Source organism: Phocoena phocoena, chromosome X (assembly GCF_963924675.1).
Source record: "Phocoena phocoena chromosome X, mPhoPho1.1, whole genome shotgun sequence".
In the NCBI taxonomy this organism is placed as follows: Eukaryota; Metazoa; Chordata; class Mammalia; order Artiodactyla; family Phocoenidae; genus Phocoena; species Phocoena phocoena.
Genome location: NC_089240.1, coordinates 6,999,863 through 7,017,344, shown reverse-complemented (window position 1 = coordinate 7,017,344; position 17,482 = coordinate 6,999,863). Strand labels below are relative to the sequence as shown.

At 48.9% G+C, this 17,482-nt stretch overlaps 2 protein-coding genes across 2 annotated transcripts in view; both read right to left on the bottom strand.

The window, feature by feature from the left end:
• SHROOM2 (shroom family member 2) overlaps nucleotides 1-2,540 on the bottom strand; it is a 133,616-nt gene extending 131,076 nt beyond the window's left edge. Inside the window, exon 1 of the mRNA XM_065901039.1 lies at nucleotides 2,376-2,540. Coding sequence (XP_065757111.1) covers nucleotides 2,376-2,540 — 165 coding nt within the window. The remainder of the gene's footprint in view (nucleotides 1-2,375) is intronic.
• A 29-nt stretch (nucleotides 2,541-2,569) lies between these two features.
• On the bottom strand, nucleotides 2,570-3,655 carry LOC136142763 (basic proline-rich protein-like). Its single transcript, XM_065901038.1, has one exon. The coding sequence runs from the start codon at nucleotides 3,653-3,655 to the stop codon at nucleotides 2,570-2,572; it is 1,086 nt and encodes a 361-aa protein (XP_065757110.1).
• Nucleotides 3,656-17,482: the final 13,827 nt, after the last annotated feature.

The following is a 17,482-nucleotide window of genomic DNA, read 5'->3' as shown; positions in this document are numbered from 1 at the left end:
GCTTGGATTAATCTAAATTCTGGAGGTGGAACAAATTTCCCCAGTCTCCATCACAACAGTCTATTTCCATTTTTTAAGTGATTATAATGGACACGCTTTCCTTTATCCTTCTCTAATAATGTGACAGTTAATTACCAGCTGTTGGATTGTAAACATGCATCAGTGATGACTTAATGCAGGAGAAAAGACAAGCAGGTGAAATACTGCAAATAGCATGCAATACAATGTGTGGTTAAGGAATATATACATGCATGTGTGAGCACACGTGTGTGGCATGTGTGAGCACACGTGTGTGCGCGTGTGAGGACACGTGTGCGCATGTGCACACAAGTGTGCATGGAAATTTGTCACAGATGTCCCAAACTGTCCTGGATCCCCTCCATCCTAAGCAAAGAAACCACATATCTCCAGTCACAGTAAAGCACCTATAAAAACCAAGCAGCAGTTCAAGGGAGGGACATATGAGCATCTCAGATAAGACTCATAAACAGTTTTATTTCTGCAAAATCCTGAAGCACGATCTGGAAAGGCAGGGCGTGTACACGGCCACCAGCCTAGCCCTACCTACCCACACACCTTAGCAACTACCGTGACAGCCAACCCAGGGGCCCAACCAGGAGCAGACTGCCTGCCGCCTGTGCCCTGATTAGGCCCTGGTGTGTGGCCATGGGTTTTACTGCCCACCTCCTTCAGTTTCTAGAACAGGGTCCTCTTGCACAAGCAGAAGAGAAACCACTAAGAATGCGTGGGGTTTTTTAGAACTTGAGGTACAGAGAAAGGAGAAGGTCCCCTTCTCCGGCTTCCGGTCAAACAACTGAATTTTAGAGTTTAAGTCCAGCTTTCTTACACTGCATAAGCCCAAAAAGCAAGATGTCATCTTAAATAATGTTTTACGACTTACTCCATCTGCTGTAAAGACAGGTCCGAGGAAGACAGGTTGAATCGCGCGCGTGCGTGCGCGCGTATTCTTTTTTAAAAGAATCTCTAGAGACGATAAAAGTCTGAGTAATTTACCTGATATCTTTTTAACTTTTACCATCAGAAATGCCCGGTAAAACTTTTATTATTGAAAAGGCACGGGCTACTGTGCCTTAACACACGCATATGCAGGAAATGCCTGTCCTGCACGAGGTGTGCACTCCACGGCTACTCCACCACACACATTTTTCCAAAGAATCCAATTCATTAATGGGTTTGCACATGGGTGAAACTTATAACAACAATGACAGCCTCTCTCCTCGGTTCCACATAAATTCAGTGCACGTCTCCCCTCAAAGTCTCTAGTTTTATAAATATAAAAATGAGAGAAAATAAAGATCAGAAGTTGAGTGTCTCATTTACTATCTAGACAACAAAGGCACACCGCCTCCCAAATTCAATCCGGTGGGGTGGGTTAGGAGTCACTTTAGTTCTTCCTGCTGTGGTGAAGCAGGAAAGCAGAGAAAACCAGTAAGTCACCTTCAAACGCTTCTAGAAGCCAAGAATTTTTGCATTTTAAAGGGAACTTTGTCCCCGGGAATGGCGCGGCCCAGACCTTCCCAGAGAAACTGACCAACAGACACTTTTAACCAGAAGAAAACAGGACGACTGGTTTGCTGTCTGTGTGCTTTTTACAGGTTTATAGGGGTTCGGCTGGTAAGTTTCAAGATGGTTTTCTGTTTCGAGACAAGAGAATTCAAAGTCACCCCTACACACACACACACACACACACACACACACACACATATTAGGAACTTATTTCGGGGGCTCAAATCCCACTTTCATAAAGGACGATGAAAAGTTTCAATTTGTTTTTGCAGGTATCCAGAGCGCCGTGGGTCTAGGGCTGGAAGCGAAAGTCAATAAATATTGATGGGCTTTTGGGAATCGAGAAGCTCGGCTGGCGGCAGCTGCTAGTCTGGGCTTCCTAGCAATAACGGGTGCAGGTCCAAGGGGTGCAGAAACAAATACCTAGACAGGCAAACACAGGTGGGGACGTCTCTGTCCACCCCCGGCACGTGGGAATGTCCCTCCCCGACCTCTGGGTAGGCCCACAGGTGCAGGCCGGCGCAGGCGAAGCCGGGAGTGACAGGGGACCCTGCCAGGCCCTTCCCAGGAGGGGGAGGGGAGGGGACCCGGAACAGGAGCCATTGAAACTGCGCGGCGCTGGGAGCCAGCAGGACCGGGAAACAACGCAGAGGGACCAAGGTGGCGCCCGGACCACACACCTATGCGAGTCCTACTACCCACGTCCTCGCAGGTGACCCGGGCGGACGCGCGTCCCGGGCCCGGGGGCGCGAACCGGACACCCCCTCCAGCGCTCCTACCCCTCGACGAGTCCCTCGGCCCCAGGCCACCTCCCGGCTGTCACCGTGCGTGTCCCGCGCCCCCCGTACCTTCGTGATAACCAGCGGCTCGCCGTGCTCGCGGCCGCCCTTCAGGGTGAAGCCCCAAGGGGCGCCGCCGCTCAGCTGCACCTCCACCAGGCGCCCGCCATCGGCCGCCCGCGCCTCGGCCTCCGCCAGGCGCTCTGGCCGCACACGGGGCTCTGCGCCCTCCATGGCGCGGGGCTCGGAGGCGGCCCGGCCGCTCAGGCCCCCAGGGCCGCCCGACCTGCGCCCATGCACTCGGGGGAGCCCCGGCCGGCCGAGGGCGAGGGAGGCTCCCGGCGCCCCGCCGCCGCCGGCCACTGGCAAACTTGCGCTGTAACTTGGGAGGAAAGTACCGGCCCCGGACAGAGAGGGAGCCGGGAGAACGCGCAGCGCGGCGCGGCGCGGCGCGGCGCGCGGGGGAGGGCGGGCCCCGGAGGGGGCGGGCCCGCGGGGAGGGGGCGGGGTCCGGCGGGGTCCGGCGCGCGCTCGGGGGCTCGCGCCGCTCTGGGGGCAGGGGGCGGGGCGAGCGCTCGGGTTCCCGCGAGTTGCCCGGAGGGTGGGAGGCGGAGTGGGAGGAGAGGCGCGCCGTCCGGGACCCCCGCGGCCGCCGGCGGTGGGAGGGGCGGGGAGAGGCGCGGGGGTCGGGGGCGCGCGCCCGGGGCTCCCCAAGTCGCCCCGAGGCTGGGAGCGCGCTCAGGACCTCGCGCGGCCAGCCGAGCGCAGTGTACTGGGGGCCGGGGCCGGAGCTCACGCTCGGGGCGCGCGGAGGCCTGGGGGGCGGAGTGGGGGGCGCGCGCTCGGGGTGAGGGGCGCGACCCGCGGGGCCAGAGGGCGGGCGGGGGCGGGGGCTCGAGGTCTGGGGGCCCCTCCTCCGTCTCGGGCGCCGGGCCGCCCTCGGAGGCTCGGGGCACGTCCGCTCGCTGTTCGGGTGGCCTAGGCGCGGCAGGTGAGGCGGCGGAAGCGCCCGCGCGGGGCGGGCCGGGGCGAGGCGGGCCCAGCGGCGGCCGGAGCCCCCGGCGCCTTCCATCTTGGAGCGCGCGGCCGGCTGGCGCCCCCGCCTTTGTTCTCGCGGACCGCGGGCGGTGGGCGGCCGCGTAGGTGAGGCCGGGAGCGCCGCGGGGGTCCCCGCCGCCGTCCCGCGCCCACCCGCCTGTCCCCTCGGCGGCCCGCTGTGCCCCCAGCGCAGGGCAGCGGGATGGCGGGTCCCTGGAGCCCTCTGCGCGCGCCCGCATTGTCCGGCGCTGCAGCCCAGATACCGAGTGGCCGGTGTTGGCTCTTTCTATAGTTACAGCTGAGGAAACCATTGCGTTCAAACCCCGCTCTCCCTTTGGTACAATTGTGACCGGAGGACTTGACGTATTAGGTATATTACTGTTCTGTAGCTGGACGCTAGGAAACAGCTGGTTCCTCGAAGACGCTTCATCCAGGTGATGATGCAGGAAGTAGGTGGCAAGGACAAGCCAGGAGAGCGCAGAACAGAGAGTCAGGGGTCCCTGAGTCCTTGTCTGGGATCTGCCGCTGTAGAGCCAGGACGAGGAATCTCAGCAGCAGTCCCAGTGTCTTTAGCGGTCAAGAGAGAGATTTGCATTCTCTGGTTCTGTGGCTGATCAGTTGCATCTTATCCGGACAATTGAAGAAAGAGAGCAAGCTCCCCTGGGCACCGGTCATGGCGCTGGGCACGGGGTTACCGCCTCATAAATAACTCCAAGCTGCCGTGTCCAGAATGCCTCTAGTTAGAAGAATGAGGTGACTTTTCCTTTGTAAATGGAGACTTGAAAGGAAGGTGCCTGTAAAAATCCATCTCAAGTGTGCCTTCGCTGTGGTGGTCACATTAAATTGCAAAGGACTAAATACACGCCTATATATAAGCTTGGTGGATTGTATCAATTTTTTAAAAATAAATTTACTCCTTTATTTATTTATTTGTTTTTGGCTGCGTCCGGTGTTCATTGCTGTGCACGGGCTTTCTCTAGTTGTGGCGAGCAGGGGCTACTCTTCCTTGTGGTGCCGGCTTCTCATTGCAGTGGCTTCTCTTGCGGAGCACAGACTCTAGGCACGCGGGCTTCAGGAGTTGTGGCACGCGGGCTCGGTAGTTGTGGCGCACGGGCTTAGTTGCTCTGCGGCATGTGGGATCTTTCCAGATGAGGGCTCAAACCCGTGTCCCCTGCACTGGCAGGCAGATTCTTAACCACTGCGCCACCAGGGAAGCCCGGATTGTATCAATGTTGACATCCCGGTTGTGATAGTATGCTATCATTTTCCGGAATGATCCCATCGGTAGAAGTGGGGTACAGGATACAAAGGAGTTCCCTGTATTATTTCTTACAACTACATGTGAATCTATAATTATCTCTAAATAAAAAGTTTAATTTAAAAAGTGGTTGGGGGGAACTTCCCTGGTGGTCCAGTGGTTAAGACTCTGCACTTCCAGTGCAGGGGGCACGGGTTCAACCCCTGGTCAGGAAACCAAGATCCCACATGCTGTGAGGATTGACCAAAAATAAGTAAACTAAAGAAAAAAAAAAAGTGGGGGCTTCCCTGGTGGCGCAGTGGTTGAGTCCGCCTGCCGATGCAGGGAACACGGGTTCGTGCCCTAGTCCGGGAAGATCCCACATGCCGCGGAGTGGCTGGGCCCTTGAGCCATGGCCGCTGGGCCTGCGCGTCCGGAGCCTGTGCTCCGCAACGGGAGAGGCCACAACAGTGAGAGGCCCGCGTACCGCAAAAAAAAAAAGTGGATGGAGGGAATTCCCTCGTGGTCCAGTGGTTAGGACTCCAGCTTTCACTGCAAAGGGCCCCGGGTCAATCCCTGGTCTGGGAACTAAGACCCCGAAAGACTCGTGGCATGGCCTAGATACATTAAGTTAAAAGTGGATGGAAAAAATAAATAAAAATATGTGTATGATCAACCAAAAGTTAAAGGACCATATAAATGCACCTAGAGTTTATGCACGTCCCCTATCCCAAAACATGCTGCCCCCGGTTAAAGCTGGTATTGACAAAAATCTCAGTTTAGGGCTTCCCTGGTGGCGCAGTGGTTGAGAGTCCGCCTTCCGATTCAGGGGACACAGGTTCGTGTCCTGGTCCGGGAAGAACCCACATGCCGCGGAGCGGCTGGGCCCGTGAGCCATGGCCGCTGAGCCTGCGCATCCGGAGCCTGTGCTCCGCAACGGGAGAGACCACAACAGTGAGAGGCCCGCATACCTCAAAAAAAAAAAAAAAAAAAAAAAAAAATCTCAGTTTAAATCTCAGATCTTACCTGGGGCTGAAATATTCAGACCATCAGATTCACTAAAGCATGAAATCATTGCCTTCATAAATCACAGCTGAAGTCGTCTTTAACATTTTATGTTCACTGTATAATCTTTGTCAGATCACCCATCTGCCTCTTGAAAGTGTTATACTGTCATTCCTTGAACTTAGGTGTAAATTTACCTTCATCCTCACTAAACATCATTCTGCTCAGTTTGTTTTTTTTTTTTAATCTTCACATTAGGCATCCCTTCCGAGTTAGCATCATTTGAATATTTATAAAGCTGTCTACGTTGACATTAATAAACATGATGAAAGGGACAGCGCCACGCCATGTGTGGCCTGCTGTGAGATAGATGCTCTCCTCTCACCCCCTCATAAATCTTTCATCAACATTCTTGGGATTACACAGTTGAGCACATCTGCCTGTGGTCCTGTCACACCTAAACTTCTGTATCATGTCTGACATATTATGACAAGACTGTCAATCTTGTGAAATTTTCACTGTCTTGTGAATGAAAGGCATAGTCCCAATTTATCAACCTTGCACCCCTTTTGAAAGAATTCAGTATGACATTGAACCAGTGTGGACTTCTAGTGGTGACAGCTTTCTTTTCTAGGAACTCACAGCTCAGCCAGAATTTCTGAGAGTGGAGTATGTTTGTCAGCACGTAGCTTTTGTTCTTCTGGAACGCCCAGGGCACATTTGTTCTGTGTAACTTCTCACTTTTTGGACTTTCATCTTCACTGCTCGGAACGTGAGGCTGAGCATATACCCTCCGGACCCAAGGAGCATCCTCCAAGCATCCACACCTAGGCATTCAATAGCCTCGGGTGTGTGTGTGCCACCTTTTCAAGTCTGAGGCTTGTTTCCTTTGATAGAGAGGAAATAGGTGAAATGAAAGTGAGCTCTGCTTTCACTTGCTCAACAGTCAATGAATTAGTCAACCAAGGGCAAATTGAACCGACTTTCAGAGATTTAATCAGTAGCGAATCCTGGACTTCCCTGGTGGCGCAGTGGTTAAGAATCCGCCTGCCAATGCAGGGGACACGGGTTCGAGCCCTGGTCCGGGAAGATCCCACGTGCCGCGGAGCAACTGGGTCCGTGCGCCACAACTACTGAGCCTGTGCTCTAGAGCCTGCAAGCCACAACTACTGAGCACTTGTGCCACAACTACTGAGGCCCGCGTACCTAGAGCCCGTGCTCCGCAGCAAGAGGAGCCACCGCAATGAGAAGCCCACGCACCGCAACAAAGAGTAGCCCCTGCTCGCCGCAACTAGAGAAAGCCCACGGGCAGCAACGAAGACCCAACGCAGCCAAAAATAAATAAATTTATTTAAAAAAAAAAAAACTAGTCCTCCCTATGAAACAGAGCTCAAATTATTTTAGTTTTTTGTTCTAACAGGAGATTTATAATTATAAAACGTAATGGAGGGGAGGATGGCATTCCAGAATTTTGCTTTTACCTTTCACGCTGTAGGGCCAGGTACCCTTCAGTTAGTAAGATCAGGCTTTCCGAAACACCTTTGAGTGGGATATTTTTTAAAAGGCAGGTTTAGCCGTTTTCTACCCGACTCACAGTGTACCTGAGTTGGGGACCCTATGATTAAGACTGGTAGAGGGTCAGTCAAGATCAGGGAGCACAGGTATGGTGGCAGTTAGAGGAAAACTTTGACACAATGACTTTGCCCTTAGTCACCAATGTTTGTCATCTTATTCCTGATTCCCGCAAGGTATTATTACAAACACTGGAATTTAGCTACAGATCTTAGATAAAGCTGAGTCTGTACAACCCAGCTACCACTCTCTCCCTCCCCCCTTACAAGGATTTTACCCTGGATCTTGTTATTAGTTGGCATATTTACAGATCTCTAGGGGGGAGAGACTTCCTCTTTCTGTGCAGGGGACAGAAGGAGAGACCACTGGGTCTCTCCATGTGCCTGGCACCGTGATAGTATTTGTGGCCCCCATCTTTGGAGTTTGCATCCTAGGGCACAGCAATTATAACGGCAAACAAAGCAGCCACAGCAGCTGAGAAACAGTGACTGTCATTCACGGAGAGCCTGCTGTGTGCCAGGCATGTTATTCAGATGGACTCGGGTCCTCTCAGCAGATTTTCTCAGGACATGCATCAGCCCATTTTACAGAAGAAGAAACTGAGACTCATCAGGGTTAAGTAACTGACTGAGGTCACTGAGCCCAGGTCCCCGTGAAGGACTCACACGCTACCCACTCACGGGAACCAGCGCCAGCTCCAGTACCAGAGGGCAGTTCTCACTGAGCGACTGAGCTGACTTCCTTCTGTAAGATACTGATACTTAGGCATTTGACCACCTTTTGAGATTCCCTCGATCTTCAAATGCCAATCACCACAAACAGGCTGAAACCTTCTATGGGGAAGCTTTGCCTATAAAACTGGATTCTTGCTTAGGTCTGTGTGAGTCCCAATTCCTTTACCTTTAGGACATGTTCTTTAAACTGTTATATATGTGAAGGGCCAAGTTTCCTGCTGGCAACTAGAAGGGACTAAATAAATGGTGCTTAAAAAAATGCACACACACATATATATAACAATACCTAACTATGCAAATCAGGAGTACTTAAAAAGAGAGTACTCAGCTGAAGCTACTATTGTAAAAGTTTTTATTATGTTTTTTTTTTTGGCTGTGCCATGTGGCTTGTGGGATCACAATTCCCAAACAACGTATTGAACCCAGGCCCCGGCAGTGAACACTCCAAGTCCTATAACCACTGGACCACCAGGGAAATCCTAAACGTTTTTATATTTTAAAGTACATTTTTAGAAAGCCATTGGCTATTTTTCAGTTTTTGTTTTTGTTTTTTTTAATGAAGTAGCCAAAGATATAGACAGCTCATGGAGCTCAATATCAAAAAACAACCCAATTAAAAAATGGGCGGAAGACCTAAATAGACATTTCACCAGCGAAAACATACAGATGGCCAACAGGCACATGAAAAGGTGCTCAACATCACTAATTATTAGAGAAATGCAAATCAAAACTACAATGAGGTATCACCTCACACAGGTCAGAATGGCCATCATCAAAAAATCTACAAACAATAAATGCTCAGCTCCGTGCTCTGTGATGACCTAGATGGGGGGGCGGGGGGGCAGGGAGGAGGGAGGGAGGTCCAAGAGAGAGAGGATATAGGTATACATATAGCTGATTCACTTCATGGTACAGCAGAAACTAACACAACATTGTAAAGCAATTTTACTCCAATAAAAAATAAATTAAAAAAATAAAGTAGCCAATGAGCATCTATTTCTTGAGCCCTTTTTACTTGTCCAACACCAGGGAGGGCTTGCGAAGGAATGTAAAGGATGCCGGAAATATGAAACATTAACTGTGGCTGTGAGGGAAAAAATCATGAACCACCCTGAAACAATTAGAGCACAATTACAGGCAAAACGTCTTTTAGATGCAAAAGTTTCAGCAGGAAAGAAATCCTGCTGAAAAAAAAAAGGAAAAAAAATCCTGCTGAAAAATAAAAGGAAAAAAAAAAGGAACAAAACCATAGGTGAAATTTTGAAAAAAAATTTCATCTTTTATCGTGGAAATTTCAAGCAGACACAAAAATAGACCTCTTTTGTTTCATCCCACTTTTTTTTCTCTGAAGTATTTCAAAGCACATCCAGGAGGAAGTGACTGAGCTACTATCTTGCCAGCTGAGAGGAAGTAGGGGCAACGTTTCATCAGGTGGGGACCCCACGAGCAGAGGAATGTTCTCTATCGTAAATGAGCACAGAAATTCCCCAATCCAGTTCATTCTGAATCTGTCTGAGCCCCCAGGCCCCACTCCTAGGGTGGGGGTGTATCCTGGGAGTTGGGGGCTGTCAAAAACAACTCCTGGGTTTCTGGCTGAAGTTACTTGAGTTGAGCAGCTGATACATGGAATTTGGGGCAGAAGAACGAGTGAAGGGAGCACTGATGGCTTTCATTTGGGCAGGTTGAATCTGAGATGCTTTAGCGATGTTGTGTTAGTTTCCTAGGGCTGTCGTAACAAAGTATCATAAACTAGTTAAAACAAGAGAAATATTTTCCCTTTGGGAGGCCTGAAGTCTGGAATCAAGGTGTCAGGAGGGCCAATACCCCGTATGGAGAGGCTCTAGGGGAGAATCTGTTCCTCGCCCCCTCTAGCTTCTGGTGGCTGCGGGCGTTCCTTGCCATTCCCCTAAAGGCCCACCTAGAGAATCAAGGATCATCTCTCCATCTCAAAATCCTTATTTTAATCACATCTGCAAAGACCCTTTTTCCAAATAAGGTAACATTTGCAGGTTCCAGAGATTAGGACCTGTCATCTTTGGGGAACATTAGTTGGTTTACTGCAGATATGGAAACCACTCTAAGGTGTTCTAGACAATGAATGGGACTCTTCCTGTTAGTGTGGAAAAAGCCTGGCTAAAGGTCCGCAGCTTGCTGGTGGTCCTAAGTGCTCTCTTGAGGGCCAGCAGAACAGGCTAGCTATTTGCTGACTTCAGGTGGTACCTGGGGAAGCCTGGTCCCACCCTCAAGCCAAGTGAGGACTGCTCCGAGGGAAGCCCTCATAAAGATTCGGGATACCTGGGACTTCCCTGGTAGTCCAGTGGCTGAGACTCTGCGCTCCCAGTGCAGGGGGACAGAGTTTGATCCCTGGTCAGTAAGCTGGATCCCACATGCCACAGCTAAAGGTCCCATGTGCTGCAACTAAGTAAGACCCGGGGCAGCCAAATAAATAAATATTAAAAAAAAAAAAAAAAAAGATTTGGGATACCTACGGGCGGAAGACCTAAATAGACATTTGTTTGAAGAAGATATACAGATGGCCAACAGGCACATGAAAAGATGCTCAACATCGCTAATTATCAGAGAAAAGCAAATCAAAACCACAATGTGGCGTCACCTCACACCAGTCAGAATGGCCAGCATCAAAAAGTCTACAAACAATAAATGCTGGAGAGGGTGTGGAGAAAAGGGAACGCTCCTGCACTGTTGGTGGGAATGTAAATTGGTTCAGTCACTGTGGAAAACAGCTCAGAAAACTAAAAATAGAGTTACCATATGATCCAGCAGTCCCACTCCTGGGTATATATCCAAAAAACCCAAAAACACTGATTTGAAAAGATACATGTGCCCCATTGTTCATAGCAGTACTATTTACAATAGCCAAGACATGGGGATAATGAAGATGTGATATATATATATATAACAATGGAATACTACTCAGCCATAAAAAAGAATGAAGTAATGCCGTTTGCAGCAACATGGATGGACCTAGAGATTATCACACTAAATGAAGTAAGTCAGACAAAGAAAGACAAATATCATACGATATCACTTACAAGTGGAATCTAAAAAATAATACAAATGAATCTATATACAAAACAGACACAGTCTCACAGACACAGAAAACAAATTTATGGTTACCAGAGGGGAAAGGGAGGGTAGGAGGGATAAATTAGGAGCTTGGGATTAACAGATACAAACAACTATACATAAAATAGATAAACAACAAGGACCTAGTGTACAGCACAGGAAACTATATTCAATACCTTGTAATAACCTATAAAGGAAAATAATCTGAAATATATATATATATATATATATATATATATATCTGAATGACTTGGCTGTACACGTGAAATTACCACAATATTGTAAATCAACTATATTGCAATTAAAAAAAAAAGATTTGGGATACCTACAAAAGAGACACTGGCATCTCTTTTCAGGTTGTATTTCACAGAATAGCACTGATTGCTTTGGGCTCTCTGGGCCCACGGGAGCAGAGGGCCGAGACAGCATCACGGCAAGGGGGCTGAGCAGTGGGTTGACTCTCCAAGTACACTTGAAAATGTCACTTCAGGGGACCTAGAGGTTGTCATACTGAATGAAGTAAGTCAGACAGAGAAAGACAAATACCATATGATATCACTTATATGTGGAATCTAAAATATGGCACAAATGAACTTATTTACAAAACAGAAGTAGAGTCACTGATGTAGAAAACAAACTCATGGTTACCAGGGGAGAAAAGGGGGTGAGGGATAAACTGGGAGATTGGGATGGACATATACACACCACTATATATAAAATAGATAACTAATAAGGACCTACTGCATAGCACAGGGAACTCCACTCAGTACTCTTTAATAACCTATGTGGGAAAGGAACCTGAAAAGGAATGGATATATGTAGATGTATAACGGAGTCACTTTGCTGTACAGCAGAAACTAACACAACATTGTAAATCAACTTTACTACAATAAAAGTTAATTTAAAAAAATAAGAAGAAGAAAATGAAAATGACGTCTCTTCATAGCAAACCATCCTGAAATTCAGGGGCTTAAAACCACAAACTCAGGCCTAATCCAGGTTTACTACTCAGGTTAATGGTGTCTCATTCCCTGTGATCCCAGGAAAGATTCTGAATGGTGGTGACTTCTTGCCAGAGACAGAACACTTTTCCCTGCGGAATGAGTAGAGGGGGTGTGAGTCATCTGCTGTCACTGCTTTCTTGAGTTCTAATCGGGGACCCAAGTTCTCAGTGGCTGCCCTAGGCATGCTGGGTCTAGTATTAGTTCTCTCTCCCCAGGGTCTCTGGTGCGGTCCTCTGCTTTACGAAGAAAAGCCCAGGGCTTTCAGAGCGACCAAGAGCTCAGCCTCTGTTTCAACATTCAAAGTTAGGGAGACTTCAGGGAGGGGTGAGGGGACGAAGGGCAGAATAAAAAGAGGCCCCCTGCCTGGGCCAGACCACCACCCACCCCTGAGTGATCCTCAGCTGAGGTCAGGGGTCAGAGATCAAAGCTCTACCCCAGGGGCCGGGCTCCGGGCTCCTGAGAGAACAGGAGTTGTGAGGCCAGCCTGGCAGCCTTACCTTCATCTGGAGAATTACATTTGGGGAACATCTTTTTCAAATCTTGAACGCCTTCTGCGACCCAGCCTGCTTGCAACTTGGGGATAGCGGTGCCAACGAAATTGTAGCATAAAATTGCGGCACCTGGGTTCTAGTGAAAACCAGCCCAAGCAATTTCCAAGCAGCAAAAAAAGGATTCTAGGGACTTCCCTGGAGGTCCAGCAATCGAGACTCTGCGCTTCCAGTGCTGGGGGCCCCGGTTCAATCCCTGGTCGGGGAGCTAACATCCCACATGCCGTGCGGCGCAGCCAAAAAGGAGAAAAAGAAAAAGATTCTACATGTGTGAGATTTCCGTGAGATCCTTGAACGGACTGATTTTCCCAAAGGCAGGATGAACTTTCTGCTCCTTCACGACGATATCATTTGAGTGATTAGGGAATGAAGGCCTTTCTAGCTTCAAATGCCACAGTTTGAGGGGGGAAAAAAAACCAATAGAGATACTTAGAAGAGGTTCTCAGAGAAGGCACGATGAACTTGAATTTCTAACAAACTCCGAGGGTGATGCGTCCCGTTAGTGAGAGCACACCGTGAGAAGCACGGAATAAAACGACAGCCAGGAGAGTCCGGACACTGTGGGAACTCGATAACGTTCATCCCGTTCCGCCTCTCACTCCCAGCACAACTGCAACCATACACACGAGGAGAAAGGGACTGGCCATCTGTGCATCCTCAGAGCTGAAACAATTCGGGGCCTGCATGGGAAGGAGAGGCCCTGAAAACGGAAGCCGCTACTGCTTTGGTGTTAGAGGGCTACTGATTTCGGCTGCTGGAAATTCCTTCACTGGCTGCTGGCCAAAATATTTGTTTCAATTGAATCTATTTGAATTTCAAGGAATGTAGAGTACTTGACTAGCAGTAGAAGTAACAGGAAGTATCGGAGGCAGGCTTTCTGAAAGGTGGTAGAATTGTAACTGCAATGTAGAGATTTCTTCCGGGCACACAGAGCAAGTTTCCAATGACTTATGATACTTCTTTACCTTTGCATAATTAGACTTGTAGAAGGCCTGCAGGTACTACTGTGTGATTGGCTTTTATTTTATTTATTTTTTTGATAGGTAAAAATTGGATTTATTTGGAGAGAAACACACTCCACAGACAGAGTGTGGAGCATCTCAGAAGGTGAGATACGCTGTGATTGGCTTTTAAAACAATAAAATTTTTAAAATTTTAGAATAATTTTAGGTTGGGACTTCCCTGGCGGTCCAGTGGTTAAGACTCTGCGCTTCCACCGCAAGGGGAGAGGGTTCAATCCCTGGTCCGGGAACTAAGATCCCGCATGTTGCGCGGCACGGCCAGAAAATAATAATAATAATAATAATAATAATAATAATAATAATAATAATAATTTTAGGTTTACAGAAAAGTTGCGAAGATAATACACAAAAAGCTTGTACACACTTTACCTGATTTCCCTGAATACAGCGTTCGTAACTATGGTTCTTTTGTCTAGACTAAGAAATTAACATCATTACCTTACTAGTAACTAAACTTGTGACTTCATTTGGATTTCCAGTTTGTGCGCTGATGTCCCAGGATCCCTTGCTGCACTTAGTTGTCGCGTCTCCTTAGCCTCCTCTGGCCTGTTTCTCCACCTCTCCCTGTTTTCCATGGCATGGACAGTTTTAAGCGAGACTGGTCACGTATTTCATAGAATGTCCCCCAATGTGGCCTTGTCTGACATTTTTCTCACGACCAGACTGGGTTCTGGATTTCGGGAGGAACTTGCAGAAGTGATGCAACGCCCTCAGCGCATCCCATCAGGGGGGACTTGACATCCACGTGCCTGTTACTGGTGACACTCACCTTGACCTCTAGGGTAAGACAGTGACTGCCAGGTTTCTCACTACAAAGTTACAGGGAAATTTTTCCTTTTCCTGACTCTTTTAACATCTTTATGATTCAAAAGTGTTCTGTGGGAAATCACTTTGATTCAATGGTAGCCACCAAGTTCATAACTGGCTAGGCTATCCCTGAGACCAGATCAAGATGCTCCAATCACAACGTTAAGACAATGTAAAGCACGGAGAGAAAGGGTAGCCGGGATAGGTGTCACCAGCGATGGCCCATTGCAAAGCTCACTCATGTTCGGAGGCTTCTTGGTCTCGTGTGTTTCATGAGCTACTTGTTTCTTCGCAGAGTTTTTCTTATTTTCTAAAGCGGAATCAAATACTCTTTAAAAATCTAGTAACCACACCTTACAAAAGCCCAGACAGGGAATTCCCCGGCGGTCCAGTGGTTGATGCTCTGGGCTGTCGCTGCCGGGGGCCTGGGTTCGATCCCTGGTCAGGGAACTAATATCCCACGCATTGCATCAGGTGGCCAAAAAAAAAAAAAGCCCATACATACTTCTTCGTTTACTATTATTTTGGTTTGCTTAGTTTGACAGAAAAGACCAGCAGTGGACAAATTATAGCCCGAGGGCCGGCTGTCTGCTTTTGTAAATAAAGCTTTCTTGGTACAGCGCCCCACGCATCCATTTACCTTCTGCCGATGACTAGTCTTGGGGGGTCCCGCGGCAGGGTTGGGTAACTGCCACAGAGAGCATATGGCTCGCAAAGGCTAAAATACTTACCATTTGGCCTCTGAAGAATACGTTTTCTGACCCCTGTGATAGACTAAAGAGCTGCCATGAGTTTGAGAGACTGGGGTTATTGCACACGGTTTACTCTAGATGTCCAACTAAAGGCAACACAGTGAGACCCAAAGGCTTGGGGGGAAGAGCCATCACATTTAAACCACGGGCTCCCTCAGCGAACTGACTGACCCACACTTTCTCCGTGACTGCCTTTCAGTCCCTCTGAGATTGAGCTGTTGTTCTGCCGTGGGTATCAGACAAATGTTTCTGCCGTGTGTGTGACCAGCTGCACGTAAGGCTGCGTCCTCTGCAGACACGCGGGAGCGCTCGCCACAAGCCAGGCCCTTGAGGTTTCTGTGGGTTTCCTATTGCCTCTGCTCACAGCTGCCTGAGTAGCAGCGAAGCAGTCGTTTCAAAATTAGCCAAAGTCTGTGGTTAAAGAGCGGATTTCGTCCTTTACTAGATACCTGAGATCTGACAGTCTCATGTGCATCAGGACTCCAGGGCAAACAGCCTGCCCAGAAATAACTTCATCTCATTTTACTAGGTTAGTATACTGTGCCACAAAAAGAAACATACAATCTAAACGAAGTTTGGAGCAGGTAACACCTATATGTGTGTGTCCATCTATTCACTGCCCCCACCCCCAACTTCCTTGAAAGTGCAGTCACGTTCTGATGGCCTCAAAAATCTGTGACCTGCTTCCAACTTCTCAAAAGCGGACTTCTTGTTGCTTCAAGACGGTGAGTGGAGAAAGTGCTTTCATAGGTCTGACCAGTTCGCAGACATGCACGTTGACGGGGAAGTGAATCTCCAGTTCCCCTCTGGACCTTATGGCGTAATCTGCTTGGATTTGAGCATCAGCTCTACCACCTCCGTGACCTTGGATAGGTTTCCTCACCTCTTCTGGTGCTTTGTATAGAACCTAGAGATAAAAAGATGAGCCACAAGGATGGGGGTACGAGTTAAGCAAGACCTTAAGTTCTTAATGCTGCCAGCTCCCGGAAGGCGGTCGGGGTAGCGACGATATTCATGTTAGTTTAGTTTCCCTTTTCCTCTCAGGACACGAATCCCACCCTCTCCTTTCCAGGCCTTGCTCAGTCTCATCTCTTCCCAGGCTGACACGGCGTAGCTGACAGATTCGTTCTGTGACTGTTGCAGAGGCACTACTGTACTGAGGCACTACTTCTCAATCCATCCATTTCTGTTGTTTCTTCAGAGGAAAGGACAAGATTCCTTCAAAAGCCAAGACTCTCAGGTCTTGCCAGGTGAGGTCAATTGCCAACAAAAAGCACAAGTCAGGAGGCTCTTTGGTTTCTAAGCCTGGGTTCAAAACCCATCCATCGTGTGGAATATTTGCAGAACTACTGAACTCCCCAGGAGGTAGAAAAGGAGTTGAAGACCAAGATATAAGCCACGGCAACGCTTTTTATCCTCTTAAAGCTTTGTAGGTAACCTCCATCTGGAGGACACTGGGCACCTGAGTCCTCCAGAGCCTGCAGGTGTGCACGTGGGAAGCAGAGAGGTGGGGTACGTGCAGCTTGGGCTTGCAACAGAGATTGAAACGCAGTGACGCTTTTGCACAGATTGGCTCCCGGAACATTTGGCATTAGAGCAAACGAACAGACTCTCCTTTTTCTTTTTTTTTTAAAATATTTATTTGGCCGCGCTGGGTCTTAGTTGCGGCATGTGGGATCTAGTTCCCTGACCAGCGATCGAACCCGGGTCCCCGGCATTGGGAGTGTGGAGTCTTAGCCACTGGACCACCAGGGAAGTCCCTCCTTTTTCATTTTTATCTTTTAAAGCACATTCCACAAACAAACTTCCAGAAGCCACTTCTGCCTTCCAAGAGCTAAGGAAATAGAAGGTCAACTGTTCAAAACAGATACTGAGACTTATGCTTTCTGAAGGAGCGGCAGACCAGCGTTTGGGGAGTAGTCCTATGATGTTTCCTACTGTTTTTACAAGCAAGGGTGTAATATCCAAGAGCGGTTAAGGTTTTGACAATATCGGTCTGTTCCGGACTTCTATCAAAGCAGCTGCCCCTGCTTACAGATGCGCCGGGTCAGATCTTTTTGAAGTAGTGGCACTTGGAGCTCTTAGTTAAAGGCTCTGCTTCCATCTGGCAGTGCAGCTCCCGTCTGCCTTTCATGGGTCCCAACAGAAGCCCAGTCCTGTGGTTTGCCGGGAAGAAGGCTGAGGACCTGAGCCCAAACTTCCTCTTACTTAAAAGTGCAAAGCTGGTGGTGGAAATGTAGATGAGAAGACAGGGTGGGAGGAGACAGAGGAAAACAATAGGGACGCCTCACCTCTGGTTGGTTGGAAAAATTCTAGAGGGGCCACATGTACTGCAGGGAGAGGTCAAAGTGTGTCTGCTCCTGGCTGCAA